Here is a 19,239-nt window from a genome sequence, read left to right on the forward strand (position 1 = left end):
TACTGTCTTTGGTGAACTAGGATGTATGTGCCAGAATTAAGACATTTTTGTAACCTCTATGCACCCCATCTGTGCCCCTTTGCCAACTGGCATTAAGAGATTCTTGGGTCATGCATGCCAACGTGGCTATATCAGTGCAGGATATCTGTGCCCCTGGGGAAAGAGGTTTGTTGTATTTCTGAAGCATTGATTCTGAAAATATGCATCTAAAAGCTACATAAAGGAACCACTTCTTAAAAATAAAGTACACCTCCGTTTATCTGGATGTCCTGGTGGACACCTGAAACTTTCAGCTAACCAGCCATTCGTACAAATGGAAGTGCTACTTTGAGGTAGGTTATAGGTATGGGCTGGGAGGCCGTAAAGGTCCAGATACAGCTGGGCGGGCTGAAGAGTCTCAGAGGCATTGCTTTACCCAATTGTGTGCCGTTGTTACTGTTCTGGGCTACAAGCCAATGAATGGCCGCACTCTCCCTGTCAGCCCCTGCACATCCTGCCCACCCTGTGGCTGTCCAAGTGCCCAGGCTGCCTGTCCTGGGCTGTGGCAGAATATGACCCCTCAGTGGTAATTGCAGTGTCAATGTGACTACTGCCTGCTGATCACTGGGATGGGCTGTTTCCTGGATTGTGCGGTCAGAGATGAGAGCTGACTTGAGATGCCGCTATGGATACAACTAGTTATTGTGAGCTGAACTTTGAACTGACACAATGTTGCAGCCATGGGACCATAATTAAGGCTGCAAATCTGTCATGGAGGTCACAGAAGTCAAGGATTCTGTGACTTCTGCAGTGGCTGGTGCTGGCTTACAGGCTGCCCGAGTTGGGCTGCCCGTGGGCCAGCAACAGCAGTTTGGGTGTGAGGGTTGGAAGGTGTGGGGAGGGTGCTTACCTCGGGGTGGGGGGAGCTCCCCAGGTCCCACTGGCAAGGCCCTGCAGCTCCTAGACGGAGGGGCCAGGAGGCGCTGCGTGCAGTCCACACCTGTAGGCCCTGCACCTCCCATTGGCTGCGGTTCCCCGCCAGTGGGAGCTGCGCAACCAGCGTTTTGATGGGAGCAGTGTGCAGAGCCCCCTAGCCCCTCCATGGCTGAGGCCACCTCCCCCAGCACCCATGGCGCCCCCAGACCGCCCCTCCCAGAGCACCCATGGTCCCCTGCCCAAATATTAGTTAGGGATATATAGTAAAAGTCATGGACAGGTCATGGGCTGTGAAATTTTGTTTACTGCCCACGACCTGTCCATGACTTTTACTAAAAATACCCGTGACTAAAACATAGCCTTAATCGTAGTTTGAGTGAATACGTTGTTGCACTGGTGTAGCATGAATTAGAAGCATTGTTGCAAATTGGCTTCCTTGAACCCTGCCATTCCTTGGGAGGTGGATGCTGTTTGCAGAGAGAGGATGTACTATGGATTCAGATAAGTAGGAATTTTGGATGAAGGGAATTTGGACAACTGGGAATATATTGTATACAAGTCCGTTTTAGTTATGGTATCTTTTATGCTTTCTCTTTTTCCTGTCTTTATTTTTAGGTCAATGAATGGTCGCTGAAGATGAGAAAAGAAATGAGAGTAATTGATAGACAGATCAGAGGTTTGTGTTTTTTCACATTTTCTCAGACTTCCTCTTTGTGTATATATGCTATATCAAAATACAAAAGAAAAAAATGAAATTTTAGGTAACTTCTTAATAGGGAATTGCAGAAAGTCTGTGGAGAGCCAACTGTAATAAATGTAGTGAAATCCCAAGGACTTCAGTGGACAGGGCATGTAGGTAGGATGGTGGAAGACTGGGTGAACAGATCTCCTGATTTTATAGAGACAGTCCCAATGTTTGGGTCTTTTTCTTATACAGGCTCCTATTGTCTGTCCTTCTCCCTGCCCCCCCACCAATTCCCTGTCCCAATTTTTCACATTTCCTTTCTGGTCACCCTATGGAAGATGGATCGACTAAGTGTCTGTGGAAAGGACATCCTTAGGGTAGCAACTTCATGGCTGACCAAGGAGAAGATGGGATAATATTGAGCAAGACCTAAGAGCTCTTATTGTGAATTACCATCAGTGAAGGGGGAAAATGCCCTTGCCTGAAAGAGGTGGGGGCAGATTGTGAGAGCAGCCAGAGACCTGCGTAGTGTGTGGAGCCACAGAATAATGAGTTTACGCTGCATTTTAGAGGTGCAGAATTGTGACTGTATGAAAAGAACAGTATAGTCCTAGGGATTTATAACTTTTATAAGCATGAAACTCCCATAGAAGTCTCTTGAGGTAAAATTTTCAAAAGTACCCAAGTCCCATACATTCTCCATGTGAATTAATCTCCAAAATCCCATTTTCTAAAATGATTTAGGCATTTAAGGTCTTAAGACACTTGTAAAATTTTGAAAAGTGCCCATTAGGTCAAATTAACCAGCAACGTAAGTTACAGTTTAGTTGTAAGAGGTTACGATGTGCACCAACTTCCAGGGAGTATGCAAAAAAGTATAACTAACATGTCAGATAGGTAAAGGGAGGTATATCTGGGAAAGTGACAAACAGGAGAACTGGATATAAGAGGTGAAGTTTGACTTCTGTTAATGGGAGTTTGGACTTCAATTTCTGTGGGTACAGGATTGACTCCTGTATGGTGGTTTATGTTGTTTTTTTTTCCAGAAAGGATAGTAGGAGTTTGACCTTACACCATACTATTAGTAGATTTTTCTGGTACATCCCCTTCTTCCCACATTCCCAGCAGCTGGGATTGGGTGAGGGGGTGGACTTCTCACCAGGGTTTTGCTTTGTGAACAAGTTCCAGGAGGACCTTTTGTATTTAGTCTCTGACTGTTAGGTGTTTGCTGCATTTTTAAGCCCTGGCTTAACCTGTCTGTCCTCCTCTTTAAAATAGGTTAGTGTCTGTGCATCCTTTAGGGCTGTTGAGACCAATTAAATTTGTAAACTGTTTTGAACTCCCTGTGGATGGTGCTATAGAAGTATGACAATTTGGACAATCTGTCTGTAGAACATATGAATTCTGATGGAAATATGAAGTTGTTACTGCGACAATTGCTGTATCGCTGAATGTTGTTTCAAATGCTTCTGTTCAAATAAACAATGTGTTCATTCTGATTTCTAGAATGGGTTTTGGGAGCAATAGAATGCTTTGCACCACACAGAATCTTCCATCTCTGATGGCTTGAACCCCCTGTTCTTGAGAGCACAGCACAGTGCCCTTTAACAGAGCCATAGTGTGGTATCATGCGCAGCACTGTCACCGAGCCACTGGGTCATAGAAGAGGGACCAGTGTACTGAGTTTGGTTTACTGGAGACTGGCAGGTGGTACCATCCTCCAAAGACTTCTGTGGAACTCCATGCTTTCTCATCATAGCCTTTGATCCCTTGTGAAGCAACGCATTCCAAAAATAGTCAATTGCCAAACCACAGTAATGCATATCCTATAATAAAGTGCACATATAATGATTATGCTCAATCTAGAAAAATTGGTGTATGTCAGACTGCAACGAAACCATTCAGTTTATTATTAGCCATTGAGCAGAATGTGCCTATGACAGGATCCCCTTGGGGTGCAGCTTGGGACTGTGCCCCCTGAACTCTCCCCAGCCTGGGCTGTCTTTCACAATGTCTTGCTAGTGACCAGCAGCAACACCTTCAGGAGCTGTGATCGCTTAGCACCACATCCAGCTAGACTGCATGAATGCTCCCAGAGACACTCATCAATCACACAGAGAAAGGCACCAGGCAAATCTCCCCAGCTCCTAGCACTGTACCCCAGGAATATACCATCTTGCACTGCCCAATTTATTAGTTGGTTTGCCACTTCCACAATGGAGAGTGGACATACACCAGCCTCTGCCAACCTGAGCAAATCTGCCCCACACTTCATACAAACTCACTGGTAAAGATAAACAATTAAACATTTATTGATTATAAAAGGTAGCTCTTAAGTGATATTAAGAGAGGCAAAAAGAATGGCTACCAAAATAAAATAAAATATAAGCACACAATCTAAATGCCCAACCATATTAGACTGGGCAACATCTAGATTAAGCAGCTTTTCTCACCCCACTGGATATTGCAGGCCATAATATACAGATTTGTTCCTTAAACCTCGGCCAGTCTCCTCTGTTTGGAGTCTTGTCTTCTCAGTGTCTTAGTTGCTTGCAGCAACGGTGGCAGGAGAAGGGCCCAATATGTGTCCACTCTGTTTTATACCCTCAGTCCATGTGCTTGGGGAGCACAAGTCCAGGCATGTCTGGGGGGCATTGCTGAGTCTCTCCAAGCAAGGTTGAGCAATTCCCTGGTGTGGCCTTATGCAGGTGAGTCATTGCATTGTAGCTCCCTTGCTGGATGATGGGTGGTTCGACACCCCGCTTGGGTGTTGGTTACTTTCCTTCCTGTTGCCTCTGGGGAGCTAATATCTGGTGGATTCCCCAACTTATAGCATGTTTTAGTGACCAACATATAACACAATTCTCATAACTTCATATGCATTAATGATACACACATACGGATAGAGAAATGACTTTCAGCAGACCATAACCTTTCCCCCATACCTTACAAGGCATGCTTTATATGTAAGATCCTGATTATATGAAAATGAGGACTATGGGAGTTACAGTATGCTCCCCCAAGGTATGGAATGTCACAGTGTCCCGGTCAAATGGATGGTTTTGGATGTTTAAAGCCAGCAAGTAGCTTGCAGCAGTAACTATATTTCTCATTTCTTTAGTGTCTTCCATCCCAGGACCGCTAAGTACTTTATAAACTTTGAGTCAAGCCTCTCCATCACCCTATGAGGCAGGGATGTGTCTCCAACTGACAGATGGGAAACTGTGGGAAAGGGACAGTTACTTGTATAAAGTCATGCATGTTGTCTTTGGCAGAGCTGAAAGTAGAATCCACCTTTTGACCACAAGATAAACCTACATTCCCTGCAAAAGTTGATATTCACACAGCTGGATTCTCTGTCCTCAAAGTAGTCAAACAAAGCTTACCTTACAAAAATATAGACTGATAGAGGCTTTAGGCCTTCTAAATGGTCAGTGTAGGAAGGCTTTGTGCACAATGGATTGATCTTAGCACTTTCTCATGCCTGAACTGTTTCATTTAGGGTATTTGTACTGATTGTACTGTACACTCTTTGGAGCAGGGATTTTTAACTATTCCCATGGCCTGTAAAGTGCATAGTTAGTTGTGCTGAAGAAATGGTTTCAGGATCTTATAAGCATATGGTGTTTCTTGTGGGTAATGAGGAAAACACCACTAACCCAGACTCTTCTAAAGGAAAATAGTCTTTTGGAGGGGAGGGCACTCTTTGTCCCAGTGGACTGGCTGATAGAGATTTCTTAGGTTATCTGCTGCTGAATGACACTTATTCTGGGTGAGTCGTTCTCCAAAAGATTAGTTAACTCCCACATGAGAATTTGCATTGATGTCTCCAATTCATATTGGTCTTGTGAGTGCCAAAACGCAGAACGCTATTTTGATGGATTTATTTTTAAACCTGCCAAATTCTGAACCATTCTGGTGTAAAAGTTCTGGCTGTGTAAATCAGTGAGCTTTTGAAAATAAAAATCACTGCATACAGTATGCATGCTTTCTTTATAAGGCAATTTCACTGAACTCTTGTCAGTAACATCGCTAAATGTTAATATCGCTGGATGGATTCAAATGGTGTTGTTATCTTTTTCTTGCAAGCTAGTTTTTGGCCATCTCTCTTTGCAATAGAAGTTTTATTTCTGGACCAGGAGAATAGAAGCCCAGTTTTTAACTCCTTATTCTTTTGTGTGCATATGTCTCTTACCTGAAAATATTTTTCAGGTGCTTTAATTTTTTTTTTTTTTTGCTGTGCATAGCTACCATTATCCCTTTAAGATAGTTTAAAATCTCTGCATTTTACTCACTTAAAATCCTTTTCTAAAAGGAGGGGCCTTGATTATTTCAGGAAGCTTATGCATAAAACATAAGAATGGCCATACTGGGTCAGACCAAAGGTCCATCTAGCCCAGTATCCTGTCTACTGACAATGGCCAATGCCAGGTGCCCCAGAGGGAATGAACAGAACAGGTAATCATCAAGTGATCCATCTCCTGTCACCCATTCCCAACTTCTGGCAAACAGAAGCTAGGGACACCGTTCCTGCCTGTCCTGGCTAATAGCCATTGCTGGACCTATCCTCCATGAACTTATCTAGTTGTTTTGTTTTTTTTAACCTTGTTATAATCTTGGCCTTCACAACATCCTCTGGCAAGGAGTTCCACAGGTTGACTGTGCATTGTGTGCAAAAATACTTACTTTTGTTTGGTTTTTAAATCTGTCTATTAATTTCATTTGGTGACCCCTAGTTCTTGTATTATGAGAAGGAGTGAATAACACTTATTTACTTTCTCCACACCAGTCATGATTTTATAGACCTCTATCATATCCCCCCTTAGTAGTTTCTTTTCCAAATTGAGCATTGCACAGCACCTTAACTTTAAAGCATAAAAGACTGGAATTCATTTTGTGCAGACACTATTCAGTACAATATATGTTCTTCCTCACATCTAGTACATGGACGTCAAATTAGCAACTGTGAAAAATCAGGACACTCTCTTTTTTGGGGTGGGGGTGGAGATATAACTGCAAATATAAAACAAAGTCCTGATAACATTGGGACATCTGGTCACCCTACCTCAAATGCTGGGAGTGAAGATGGAGGCTAAACTAAGGTTGAGTTAGGCCATTCAGGTGTTCCTAAGTCTACTGATGTTACTGAATGTTTTCAGAATAATGTTATATTATTAGAGAAGCCCTTTATCCGTGACATCAACAGTGGCCGTTCAGCTGTTTCAGATGGTTATGTTTTGAATGTACCATTTTACATTTAAAAGTTAATGCACCAGGTGCAATATTATGAATTGCTTCTAAGCCTTGTTCATTAAATGCCAGTGAAAGTGTATAAACCTGGCAGGGAAGCAAGTCAAAGCTTAATTATTTAATGAACTGTGTCTGACAAAGTACATGATTATCCCACCTGCAAGATTAAAGATTTTGGGTAATAAATAAATTTGATTTTAAAATAACTTGCAAAGCTTGTTGGGAAGTTGAGCCATTTATTTACAAAATGTGTATGGGGGTCTAAATAGATGAAAGATTTTTGCTTCCTGAAGGAGCAGAGTGAATCTGTATCATCTGTACTTTTGTGAGATCACCCATCATAATGGGGTGTGAACACTTTCCACAAATCTTTATTTCCCAGCCCAGTTGGCAGGAACAAACAAGATTTTAAGGATTTAAATGTGAGTGATAATGTGACTGAGAACGTTAGTGTGGGAAAGCTATATCAGAGAGATGGATTTAGCATGTAGTTCTGAATGTGATGAGGCTGGCAGTCATTCCAATTTCATCTGGCAGTGATTTCCGTAATCTTGGTCCAGCTCCTAGGAATTTTCCATTTTCTTTGGCTACTGTTTTTCCCCTCTTTCTTGGCCGCTTCATCTTTTCCAGTGGTGTGGAGCTGAGGTTATCACAAGAAAGGTGTCTCTCAGGTAGTTAGTGGGGGCTGATATCATGCAAGCTGTTGAAAGTCAGAACAGCATCCTTGACCTCTAGGTGTTTGAGAGGGAGCCAGTGCAGGGACGGGGGAATCAGGATGATGTATTCCCAGTGACCTGTCTAAGGCCTGGTCTACACTGGGGGAGGGGTCTAAGATACAACTTCAGCTACGAGAATAGCGTAGCTGAAGTCAATGCATCTTAGATCGACTTAGAATCAGTTACTTCGTGTCCTCGCGGCGCGGCATCGATGGCCGCCGCTCCCCTGTCGACTTTGCTTCCGCCTCTCACCAAGCTGGAGTTCAGCAGTCAACAGGAGAGCAATTGGGGATCGATTTGTCGTGTCTACACTACACATCATGATTCGGTCCCCGATAGATCAATCGCTACACGCTGATCCGGCAGGTAGTGTAGACGTACCCTTAGTGAGAAATCAAATTGCTGAGTTCTGAACCAGATGCAGACATGCAAAGCATTTGTAACTTTCAGTAGTCCTTGTGAATTTGTACATAGAATTACAAAATTACTATGTTAGAGACAAAATTAGTAGATTTAAACCTGTCACATAAATAAAATGTGTGTCACTCACCACCACTGGGGTCCAACAAACACAGCAAGTAGCATTGGGGGAATAGAGGGCTTTTTTCTCCACTGCAGTATGACATGTGCACGGACTGCACCATGAGGGTCAAGATGTGGTGATTTTGAATGGGTTGGGGTGCTGCTGGATTCACTGCCCAAGCCATAGGCTGCGTTTTGCACTTTAACTGCCCCAAGTGGACCATGCTGGACTTTGTCAACATGTTCTAGGTACTAGAGCTCTCCACCAGGGTCCACTCGAGGCAGTTCGTGCGCAGTCTGTGGGTTGGGCAGTAAATCCAGCACCACCCTGAGCCCCACTGACAGCTGCCATGGTTTGCCTCCTATCAGACCTCACTGCCCAGTCTGCAGGGGAGGAGAAGGCAGCAGTGATAGCGGAGGAGGATCATCTCAGCAAGGAGTTCCAGGCCAGGAATGGTCAAAATAAATAAGGGCATTAGGCAGCATAGGAGGGCACCTTTCCTAAGGCTGATCCTTCCTTTCCTAAGGCTGATCCTTCTTTCTCTTTGGGGATGGGGAGTCAACAAATAGAGGAGTGAGCGGAATCCAGCCATTGGAGGGGAGGGACAAGAGGTCCCAGTTTCTCCAGAGGGAAGGAGGGGAAGAGGTCCAAGCATCCTCCCTAACTTTTTCATAAGCATCTCTAAAAGTATGAGCCAGGTTGGCATCTCAACAGGTGTAGCTTCCTTTAGGGCTTGGACTTCATATGTATAAGGAATTACAATAGGTAAGATTAGAGGTTATAAACGTGTCTCCTCATGGTTGGATCTGTGTCCGATAGGACCAAGTGTAGTTCCCTGACCATTGTAGATGGAAATGGGCATTCATTGCCATCACAATTGTCTGGCTAGGTGAGTGCAGTGCGGCATCTAATGCAATCTAATGTAAACCAGGGATTCTCAAACTCGGGGTCATGACCCCTCAGGGGGTTGCAAGGTTATTACTGAGGGTTTGTGAGCAATCAGCCTCCACCTCCAAACCGCACTTCACTTCCAGCATTTATAATAGTGTTTTTAATTTATATGGGGGGTCAGACTCAGAGGCTTGCTGTGTGAAAGGGGTCACCAGTACAAAAGTTGGAGAACCACTGCTGTAAACCAGTCTGACAATGTGAATGTGGCTGCCTTTGATGATGGCAGTTGTAATGGAGGAGATGAGTGGTTCAAAGTGCTTCCCTCTTCTGGCCAGCATTACTTCACCCTCATCAGGGTTTAGCTTCATACAGGAGCTGATCTCAGCCGGGTGCTTGGGAACCTTGGAGGTAATGCTGAGATAAAACTGGGTGTGCTATGCTAGAAATAGATATTTTGCTATTAGAACTTTAGTAACTAATCTGTTGGTGATGCACAAACCAGAATACCCCGTTCAGTCTTCAATGGCTGGATTCATGCTTAAACGAAAGGCATTATTGAAGTGGAAAGTTTTAGTGATGAACTGTTGCTTTTGAAAATGCACTCCAATAAGCAATGAATCTCTGCTCCTAGCCTCCAGCCATTTCTGATGACTTGTCCTCACTTGTTTGTCCTTTGTAACCCAGATATCCAAAGAGAAGAAGAAAAGGTAAAGCGGTCGGTAAAAGATGCTGCCAAAAAGGGTCAAAAAGACGTGTGTGTGGTTTTGGCAAAGGAGATGATCCGCTCTCGGAAGGCTGTGAGCAAACTCTATGCATCCAAAGCACACATGAACTCTGTGCTCATGGGGATGAAGAACCAGCTTGGTAAGAACATCGTTGTGCCTAAATACAAGAGCTGTTTCTTAGATTAACTGTAGAGGTTGGCCCTGAGCTGCACATTTCAAAACTGAAGTAAAATTCTGTCAAAGTTTAGGATGAGTCCAAGCCTGCAGGATGTATTTATACTTAAGTCATCTGCTCCAAGAGGTCTTTCCTCGCATGCTGTGCTGTGTATTTGTTTTTCTTTGAGTATTTCTAAAATAGCGAGAATATTCCTAATGCTGGCTGCTTCCACACCCCCCTGTAAGAACGATTCTAGCATTACAAGAAGAGCTTGATCACATTCTGTTACTGGGGTGGGTTGTGTTTTGACAGGCTGTGTATCCAAGGGGTATTTCATTTGTAAGAGCACCCTGTCTTCTCTCACAAATTCCTGCATTTTTAAAGCCAGAGTCCTGCACCGTGAAGCATCAAAGCAAGGGTGGGCTTGATAGAGAAGAGGAGCAATTTGCCCAGTGGCTTCCTGTTTAGCACTTACACCATTTTCCATCTGTCAAAGCATTTGACAATCCCTTACTGAGACCTTCTTCCATGCTCCCCTACTCTTAGAATTCCTCCCCCTCCCCCATGACCATCTGCAAGCCTTGTTGTCCATATTGAAATTGTCCTTTAAAATGCACTTTCTGGCTAGTCTGTCACTGATAACTCACCACACTGCAGCTCCTAACAGCGGCAGGGAGCAAAGGGATCCAAGGATGGGCGGGGGGGGAAGACTTGCAAGCAGTTGTATTATTGTAGCACCTAGTCATGGACCAGGACCCTGTACTGTACAAACACAGAACAAAACGAGGGGGAGCTCATAGCTCTGCGGTGGAGGCATCTTCTTCATCTGGCAAATCACCTTTAGTCCACAACAGGAGCCACAGTCCGTTTGCTAGGAGGAGACCTAGTGTGACTTATCCGGTCCATTGGGGATGAGGGGAGAATGCATTGGAAGAAGTGTAGAGAGAAGCGGGGTCAAGGACTGGCTGGGTGTGTGAGCAGCTTCCAGAAAGAACGACCAGCCAGCCACCAAAAAACTGAGGTGCTAGCCTGAAAAGCTGGGCAAGGGGAGGAGGCTCCCCAACAAGTTGGCTGGGCAGCAGAATGAGGGGAGGCAGGATTGGAAGACAGTAAACGAAGACAGATACTGATCCAGCTGTTGGCTCTTGCTGTATGGTCCATGCAAATAGTTATAATTAAGGCTCTGTGTTTGTCATGGAAGTCATGGATTCCGTGACTTTCTGTGACTTCTGCAGCAGCCCGGTGCAGTTGGCCCGGAAGCCACTGGAGCAGCTCAGGCAGCCCTTGGGCCAGTCACACTAGCTGCTTCTGGGGCAGTCTTGGCCCTCTTGCCCCCCAACAGCAGGAGTTTGGGGGTGTGGGGCGGGACAGTGCTTACCCTGGGGGGAGCTCCCCAGAAGGCTGACAGGAACTCCCCTTCCTCAGCTCCTAGTCCCATGTGCTGCCTCCACCCGCAGGCACTGCCTCCGCAGTGGTTCCCAGCCAATGGGCGCTGCAGAACCAGGGCTTGGGGCAGAGCAGAGGCAGCACATGGAGCTAGGAGCTGGGGTTGCCACTTCCGAGGAGGTGGGTAGAAAGCCTGCCCCAGCCTCACCAATACCCAACCTGAAGCATCTGCCGTGCTTCCCTGGCCTGTGCCCCCACCCTGCCCACAGTGCCCCCCCAGGCTATGCCAGCACTTGTGGCGCCCCCATGAATTTTAGTTGGGTATATAGTAAAAGTCATGGACAGGTCATGGGCCATTTATTTTTGTTTACTGCCTGTGACCTGTCCATAACTTTTTTAATAAAAATACCTATGATTAAAATGTAGCCTTAGTTAATTGGAATCACTTTTGTTTCTAATTCTGAGATTTCCAAAGTGCCTGTTGTCCAGGATGCCATGATCATAGATGTGTGTGTAAGAAGTTTTTAGTTTGTGGGGACACTGATGGCTTAGCTGCAAGGAGACCTCAGCATCAAACTTCATTGATTTAGTACAGTTATATTCGCTGGAGAATTTAGCAACTATTTTACCCAACAAAGAGTCCTAGAAAACTAATCTCAACAATAGTAATGGTAAATCTGGGAACTAAATTCAATCAATGAACTATGCACTAAAGGGATTTTAATCCTCCTTTACTGTGAAGACTGCCTTCAGTTTTTCACTTAGCATTACTACCAATACCACCACGGTAATAATAGTGATGATCGAGCCATTATTTTATCAGAGGCAGACAGGAATTTGGGATTCCGGCTTGTATTTTTATTAGACTCCTAACTGGCTTGAAAAAATTTGACTATCAATACAATTGAGATTTTATTTTTTTTTTGTATTCCTGTACCTTCTCCTTATTATTCAGGCCTGATGTTAAAAACACTTGTAAGCTGGGAATGTTGCAATGAAAAGTAGCATGTGCAGTTCATCCCCTTAATTCAGGAGTGCCATTTAACACATGGGAACTCTATGCTGTTATTTCTCAACGTTAGCCTTATTCAGGATTTGACATTCAAGGAACATTTAAGCACCATTCTAATAATTAGCTTCCCAGACCTCTTTGGACGTTGCCCAGGACTGTTAATTAGCTACTGGAAAAAATATTGGTAGAAACCCACTGTATGCTGTATTTTAATTCAGTTTTTATTTCTTGTTCAAAAAGGGGCAATTGTCAGTTATCTAATTCAATATTAAAAGGCTTTCCAACAATCCAGTGATGTGAAATGACTTCCTGCCAGTGAGAGAGAGTTTCTAAATCTCCCAAAATGTCAGATTACAAAGGCAGCTTCACATTAGGGTACTATTTTCATGAATAATCAGATACATGGATACATAGTCTTGCTCGCTTGACCAGCATGAAAACGTCAGTAAGACTTTCTGCGTAGGTTTTATTCCCACCTGCGAAGAGCAAACAGGAAGATTTCCTTTTCTGAATCAAACTGGGGGTGGGGTGGAATCTAGACCTGTTTGAATGGCTCAACTGCAGTTCATTGGAGCAGTATCTCCACTAAAACTCTTCAATCATTCAGAAACAGGGCAAGTCAGATTTTTCCTGTCTTCTAAAGCCGACAACTTTAAGTTTAGAAGGTGATTAAGTAAATGGACAATCTTTTTTCTTGTATGCACTTTCCTAGATTCCAAAATGATGATGATTTGTACAAGCAGGATTCTCCGTCAGTTTTGTTCCCCTGTGCTGGCTTCATTCTAAAGCCTTTCCATGCCTTCTCTTGGCAGCTGTCCTCAGAGTGGCAGGTTCGTTACAGAAGAGCACAGAGGTCATGAAAGCCATGCAAAATCTAGTAAAAATCCCTGAAATTCAAGCAACAATGAGGGAATTGTCCAAAGAAATGATGAAGGTAAGTTCTGAAATATATTATTGTGTATTACAATAGTGCCTAGACATTCCAAGTGAGATGGGGTCCCATTGTTCAACACTGTGCAAATGCATGGTAAAACAGTCCCTGCTTTGAAGAGCTTACAATTTACACAGACAAGAGACAGGGTCCAGAGTCTTCCTCTGCTGCCATTAAAGGAATACTCAAGTTAAAAACACACTTTTAAATAATAATTTTCTTGCGTTAATACTCTAGATTACTTAAACTTTCTAATCCATTTTACTGTGCGCATGTGATATGTACTAGCATAATTTTGAAATGTTTGGGCTCCAAGCCCTGCAGGGGGATTTATTTTTATTTAAGAAAAAGTGTTTCCAATGGAAGATTTTTCTATAAATTCCAACATTTTTAGTTGATTACAGAATATAATTTGGGCAAACATAACTGTGTGAGACTGACAAGCTGGCCTTTCAAAGATTTGTGTTACCAGTTGTAGTTGCATTTGATTAATGCAATAAATTTGATATATTGCTCTAAGGTGTAAGACAACACTGCCATTTAATTCTTGGGTTACCCTACTCTTAATTGTCAGTCCTTCCTTCCTCACAGCAAATATGCAATAAATTGTCTTTTTGTTGCTGTGAAAACATTCAAAGGGTCTGTTATAAAAAATAACCCACATGCTAAACCAGCTCCACTGCATGCTGACCTAATGACAGAACTATCAGGAACGTGTAAGAATGGTGTGTGTAGTAGATAGCCTTGCTTCCAATAATAGGCTGAGTCCTTTGAGCGTGATAGCGGCAGGCATAATCTGGACTATTATGAAATTGAAGGAGCTGAGTATACTTTTCTGAGAGTGCTGTGCTCCTCGGTGGCTCTATGTAAGTCTAGAAATGGGAGCTGTTACCTTCTATTTCGCTATAGGCTGGTATCATAGAAGAAATGTTGGAGGATACTTTTGAAAATATGGAAGACCAAGAGGAAATGGAAGAGGAAGCAGAGATGGAAATCGATAAAATCCTGTTTGAGATTACAGCTGGTGAGTGCGTGAGTCTGTTACAGATATGTATTATGAGGGCTAAGAACATGGTCCTGTTCCCAGTGGATTAAATGGCAAAACTCATTGATTCCTATTGCAGAATTTGACCCTCTATATATACCTGGGGGCCCAGTTCTGCAAAGCGTTGAATGCCCTTAGCTTTAGTGGCAGCAGGGAGTACTTCACAAGATGGGGCTGAAGTACTGTGGCTGATGATCGTGAATACTGAGGCAGGAAAGAACTCGTTAGGGTGATTCCAAAAAGTGTCAATAGGAGGAATGCACAGAACTCAGCAGAGACAGTGTCAGGTTATCACCTTTATTTTAAAAGGTCACTTTCCTTTGGTACTAGTACCCCTAACCCAGAATTTAAATACATCCATACTTGATGCAGTTTAGTTACTGTGTGTTTCTCTCATCTTGTACAATAACAATAGCAGAGACTGTTGCTTTTGATTCTGATCTAGTCAGGGTCACAGGCTGCTACACTGTTTGGGCTAAACACACTTTAGTTTAACTATTTCCCCTATTTTCCAATTTTTGAAAAAACGAAAATCTTTGTTGGGTCTTATGTGGTTTAAATAACACCACAACAATTGGCCCTGAACTACTTGACTCTGTCCCTTTAAGTAAAATCTAGGCGGAATAATTGGAAAATCTCCTAATTAACTGAGACAACTTGTAAAAGTGCTTTGAATATAAAATATTAATTCAGAAGTCTCTGACTGTAGACTATTACCTGAAGGGCTATAGGGCAGCTTCAAGTCCCAGCCTCCTTATTGGCCAGGCCCTATGGGTGAATTAGGTTCCCTGGCTCATACTTTGCCATGTCTCCTTGTGCCCAGTTCCCACACCTCTTTTGTCCCCCCCTTTTCCTTTGTAAAAATACTCTTCAACCCTCTGCTCACTTGCCAAAAGCTGCCTAATGCTCTCCAGCATTTGGGTTTATGGATTGGGCCACAGATGCGCTCAGAGCTGAGTACCATGGGAACAGAAGTGAAGCTGCCCTGTAACAAGGAGCTTTTCCCATTCACAACTGTTAAGAGCCTCAGAGGAATAAAGCACGAAGGCAAGCTACTTTAAAGCTGTTTTGCCTGTGGCCCTAGGAGTGCAGGGAGCAGGGTCCTTTAGTGTCACAGCATGAGTCCCCTGCTCTTTCCTCAGGGCCCTTGGAGTTAGAATACAGTGCTCTAGACACTTTAAAATAGGCAAACTACTGCATGGTACCCACTAGGAAGAATTGAGCATGAGTAGTTATTGCCTAGGTAGCCTAATCACTTCTCTCTAAATGTCTATCTCAACCATACAGCAGCAGCTGAGTTCTGTTACCTTTAAACCTCTACAATGTGCAGCTACCTGAGAACTTGTCCCTTTATTAATCAGTCAGTGATCTGTATTCAACAACGTTTATGGACATTATCTTGCTTGTTTCCAGGGGCATTGGGTAAAGCACCTAGCAAAGTTACAGATGCTCTTCCAGAAACTGAACCCATAGGGGCAGCTGGTATAGCTGATGAAGAAGAGGAAGAAGATATTGAAGCAATGCAGTCACGGTTAGCTACGCTCCGTAGCTAGATATTAAGTTCACATGTATAGCTTGGTTTTGGTTTTTTTTTTCTCCCCACGCTGGAATGTTCTGCCCCTCCTATAAAATGTAAAACTTTGTTTGTGAAGATACTTCCTGTAATATACATTTTTCCTGGGGCTTGTTTTCTATAACAGTTATTTTTGCCATTTTTCTGTTAATCTTTCACAGGTAGTGTAGGCTATAGGGAAATGGTGGGTGTAATGTATTTTCAGATATAAAACAATCTTTCAAAAATATTCTTCCTCTAACAAAGCACTTGTATTGGCTTAAGCTGCTACCAAAAAAACCCTTAATATTTAAGTGTCTGTACATTTTCCTGAAACACTACAAATGGATTTTAATAAACTTATGGTTTAATGCTTGCCTCTTCTTTTAAGAGTCTAGTCTAACCTTTGTGTGCATTCAAGCAGATAACAATGCTGAGGAAAGGGAAGTTTTGTTCAATGGTCAGTCTGCTTTGAAGCATTTAGTTTATTTTCTTTCTTAAAGCTATTTCTAGCAGCCCCTTCCATCCAAAGATAAAACATTTTACAACCACAGACTAATCCACCTAGCCTTCAACAGTAGCTATTTTCCCTTCTAGTGCACAAATGGGAAAACTGAGCTGTAAAGAACATTTGACTACAGCTGTAACAGTCCTTTGCTGTAGCTGTTCTATTTTTAACACATTACTGAAGCATGTTTTCCTACTGTCCGTTTTTAGCAAAACCTTTATCAGGACAGCATGGTATTTCTTCAGAAGTGAGACTGGTGCTTGATAAAAGGAGGATGAAGCCTACCTCTGTTGAGAGTTCAAGAAACAAGTGAAGGAAGCTCTATTTTTAAGGAGTTGGGTACTAAATATATTCATAGAATCATAGAAAAGTAAGGTTGGAGGAGACCTCAGGAGGTCATCTAGTCCAACCCCCTGCACAAAGCAAGACTAACCCCAACTAAATCATCCCAGCCAGGGCTTTATCAAGCCAGGCCTTAACCTCTAGGGATGGCGATTCCACCACCTCCATAGCTAACTCATTCTGGTGCTTCACCACCCTGCTAGTGAAATAATTTTTCCTAATATCCAATCTAGACCTCCCCACTGCAATTTGAGACCATTGCTTGTTCTGTCATCTGCCACCACCGAGAACAGCCTAGCTTCATCCTCTTTGGAACCCCCTTTCAGGTAGTTGAAAGCTGCTATCAAATCCCCCCTCATCCTCTCTTCTGCAGACTAAATAAGCTCAGTTTCCACAGCCGCCTCTTCCAAGTCATTTGCCCCAGCCCCCTAATCATTTTCATTGCCCTCTGCTGGACTCTCTCTACATTGTCCACATCCTTTCAGTAGTGGGGGTCCAAAACTGGATGCAATACTTAAGATGTGGCCTCACCAGTGCCGAATAGAGGAGAATAATCACTTCCCTCGATCTGCTGGCAATGCTCCTACTAATGCAGCCCCGTATGCCATTAGCCTTCTTGGCAACAAGAGACTCTCATTCAGCTTCTCTTCCACTGTAATCCCCAGGTCCTTTTCTGCAGAACTGCTGCTTAGCCTGTCAGTCCCCAGCCTGTAGCACTGCCTGGGATTCTTCCATCCTAAGTGCAGGACTCTGAGGTTCCACAAGGACAAATGCAGATTTCTTCTGGCCCAATCCTCCAATTTGTCTAGGTTACTCTAGACCCTCTCCCCCCAGTTCAGTGTCATCCAAACTTGCTGAGGGTGCAATCTGTCTCATCATCCAGATCATTAGTGAAGATGTTGAACAAAACCAGCCCCAGGACCGACCCCTAGGGCACTCCACTTGATACCGGCTGCCAACTGGACATCGAGCCACTGATCACTACCCATTGAGCCCGATGATCTAGCCAGCTTTGTATCCACCTTATAGTCTGTTTATCCAATCCATATTCTTTTAACTTGCTGGCAAGAATACTGTGGGAGACCATATCAAAAGCTTTTCCACAGAGCCAGTTATCTCATCATAGAAGGCAAGCAGGTTGGTCAGGCATGACTTGCCTTTGGTGAATCCATGTTGACTCTTCCTGATCACCATCCTCTCCTTCAAGTGCTTCAAAATGGATTCCTTGAGGACCTGCTCCATAATTTTTCCAGAGACTGAGATGAGGCTGACTGGTCTGCAGTTGCCTGGATTCTCCTTCTCCCCTTTTATAAAGATGGGCACTATATTTGCCTTTTTCCAGTCATCCGGGACCTCCCTCGGTTTCCATGAGTTTTCAAAGATAATGGCCAATGGCTCTGCAATCACATCCGCCTACTCCTTTAGCACCTCGGATGCAGCGCATCCAGCCACATGGACTTTTGCTCCAACTTTTCTTAATAGTCCCAAACAACTTCTTTCTCCACAGAGGGCTGGTCGCCACCTCCCCATGCTGTGCTGCCCAGTGCAGCAGTCTGGGAGCTGACCTTGTCTGTGAAGACCAAGGTAGAAAAGGCATTGAGTACTTCAGCTTTTTCCACTTCATCATGTCACTAGGTTGCCTCCCCCATTCAGTAAGGGTCCCACACTTTCCCTAACCACCACCTTGTTGCTAACATACTGGTAGTAACCCTTATTACTCTTCACATCCCTTGCTAGCTGCAACTCCAGTTGTGCTTTGGCCTTCCTGATTGCCTCTGTGCATGCTCAAGCAATATTTTAGTACTTCTCCCTAGTCATCTGTCCAAGTTTCCACTTCTTGCAAACTTTATGTTTAAGCTCAGCGAAGGTTTCTCTATTAAGCTGTGCACTGCTGTTTTGCTCTCGTGGAAGATGTCAGGGTGCTTGAAGTCCCCCATGAGAACCAAGGCTTGTGATCTGGAAACTTGTTAGTTGTCTGAAGAGAGCCTCATTCTACCTCCACCTTGTGGTCTATAGCAGATGCCCAGCATGACATCATCTTTGTTGCTCTCACCTCTAAACTTAACCCAAAGACTTCCAACAGGCTTTTCTCCAGTTTCATACTGGAACTCTGAGCAATCATACTGCTCTCTTACACTGTATTTAAGTCCTCCACCTTTTCTCCCTTGCCTGTCCTTCCTGAACAGTTTATACCCATCCCTGACAGTGCTCCAGTCATATGACTTACACTACCAAGTCTGTGTTGTTCCAGTCACATCCTGGTTCCTTGACTCTGCCAGGACTTCCAGTTCTTCCTGCTTGTTTCCCAAGCTTCTTGCATTTGTATACAGGCACCTAAGATAACTAGACAATTGCTCTACTTTCTCAGTATGAATCTGGTGGCCTCCCCTGTTTCACCCTGCTCCTTGTGTTTCCTCTCCGTATTCCCTATGTATGAATTGTTGTTAAAGTTCCTGATAGGCTACAATGTACACTCTTCCCCTCTACCTTGAATACAAATCTCTCCTCTCACCAATCCCCACCCTTACTTTAATTTCATTTTAAACAGAAAGGAGGATAGCTGGAGCCTCTCTGACACAGGATTGTATGGCTGCTATACCT

The 19,239-nt window shown here is 43.7% G+C and overlaps 1 protein-coding gene across 2 annotated transcripts in view; it reads left to right on the plus strand.

Annotated features, from left to right (window-relative positions):
• LOC115652487 (charged multivesicular body protein 3) overlaps nucleotides 1-16,178 on the plus strand; it is a 53,483-nt gene extending 37,305 nt beyond the window's left edge. For both annotated transcript variants that reach the window (XM_030564530.1, XM_030564529.1), the window contains 5 exons: nucleotides 1,531-1,591; nucleotides 9,665-9,844; nucleotides 13,073-13,194; nucleotides 14,101-14,215; nucleotides 15,650-16,178. In XM_030564530.1, coding sequence (XP_030420390.1) covers nucleotides 1,531-1,591; nucleotides 9,665-9,844; nucleotides 13,073-13,194; nucleotides 14,101-14,215; nucleotides 15,650-15,789 — 618 coding nt within the window. In that variant the 3' untranslated portion in view covers nucleotides 15,790-16,178. The remainder of the gene's footprint in view (nucleotides 1-1,530; nucleotides 1,592-9,664; nucleotides 9,845-13,072; nucleotides 13,195-14,100; nucleotides 14,216-15,649) is intronic.
• Nucleotides 16,179-19,239: the final 3,061 nt, after the last annotated feature.

Source organism: Gopherus evgoodei, chromosome 5, assembly GCF_007399415.2.
Source record: "Gopherus evgoodei ecotype Sinaloan lineage chromosome 5, rGopEvg1_v1.p, whole genome shotgun sequence".
Taxonomy (NCBI): domain Eukaryota; kingdom Metazoa; phylum Chordata; order Testudines; family Testudinidae; genus Gopherus; species Gopherus evgoodei.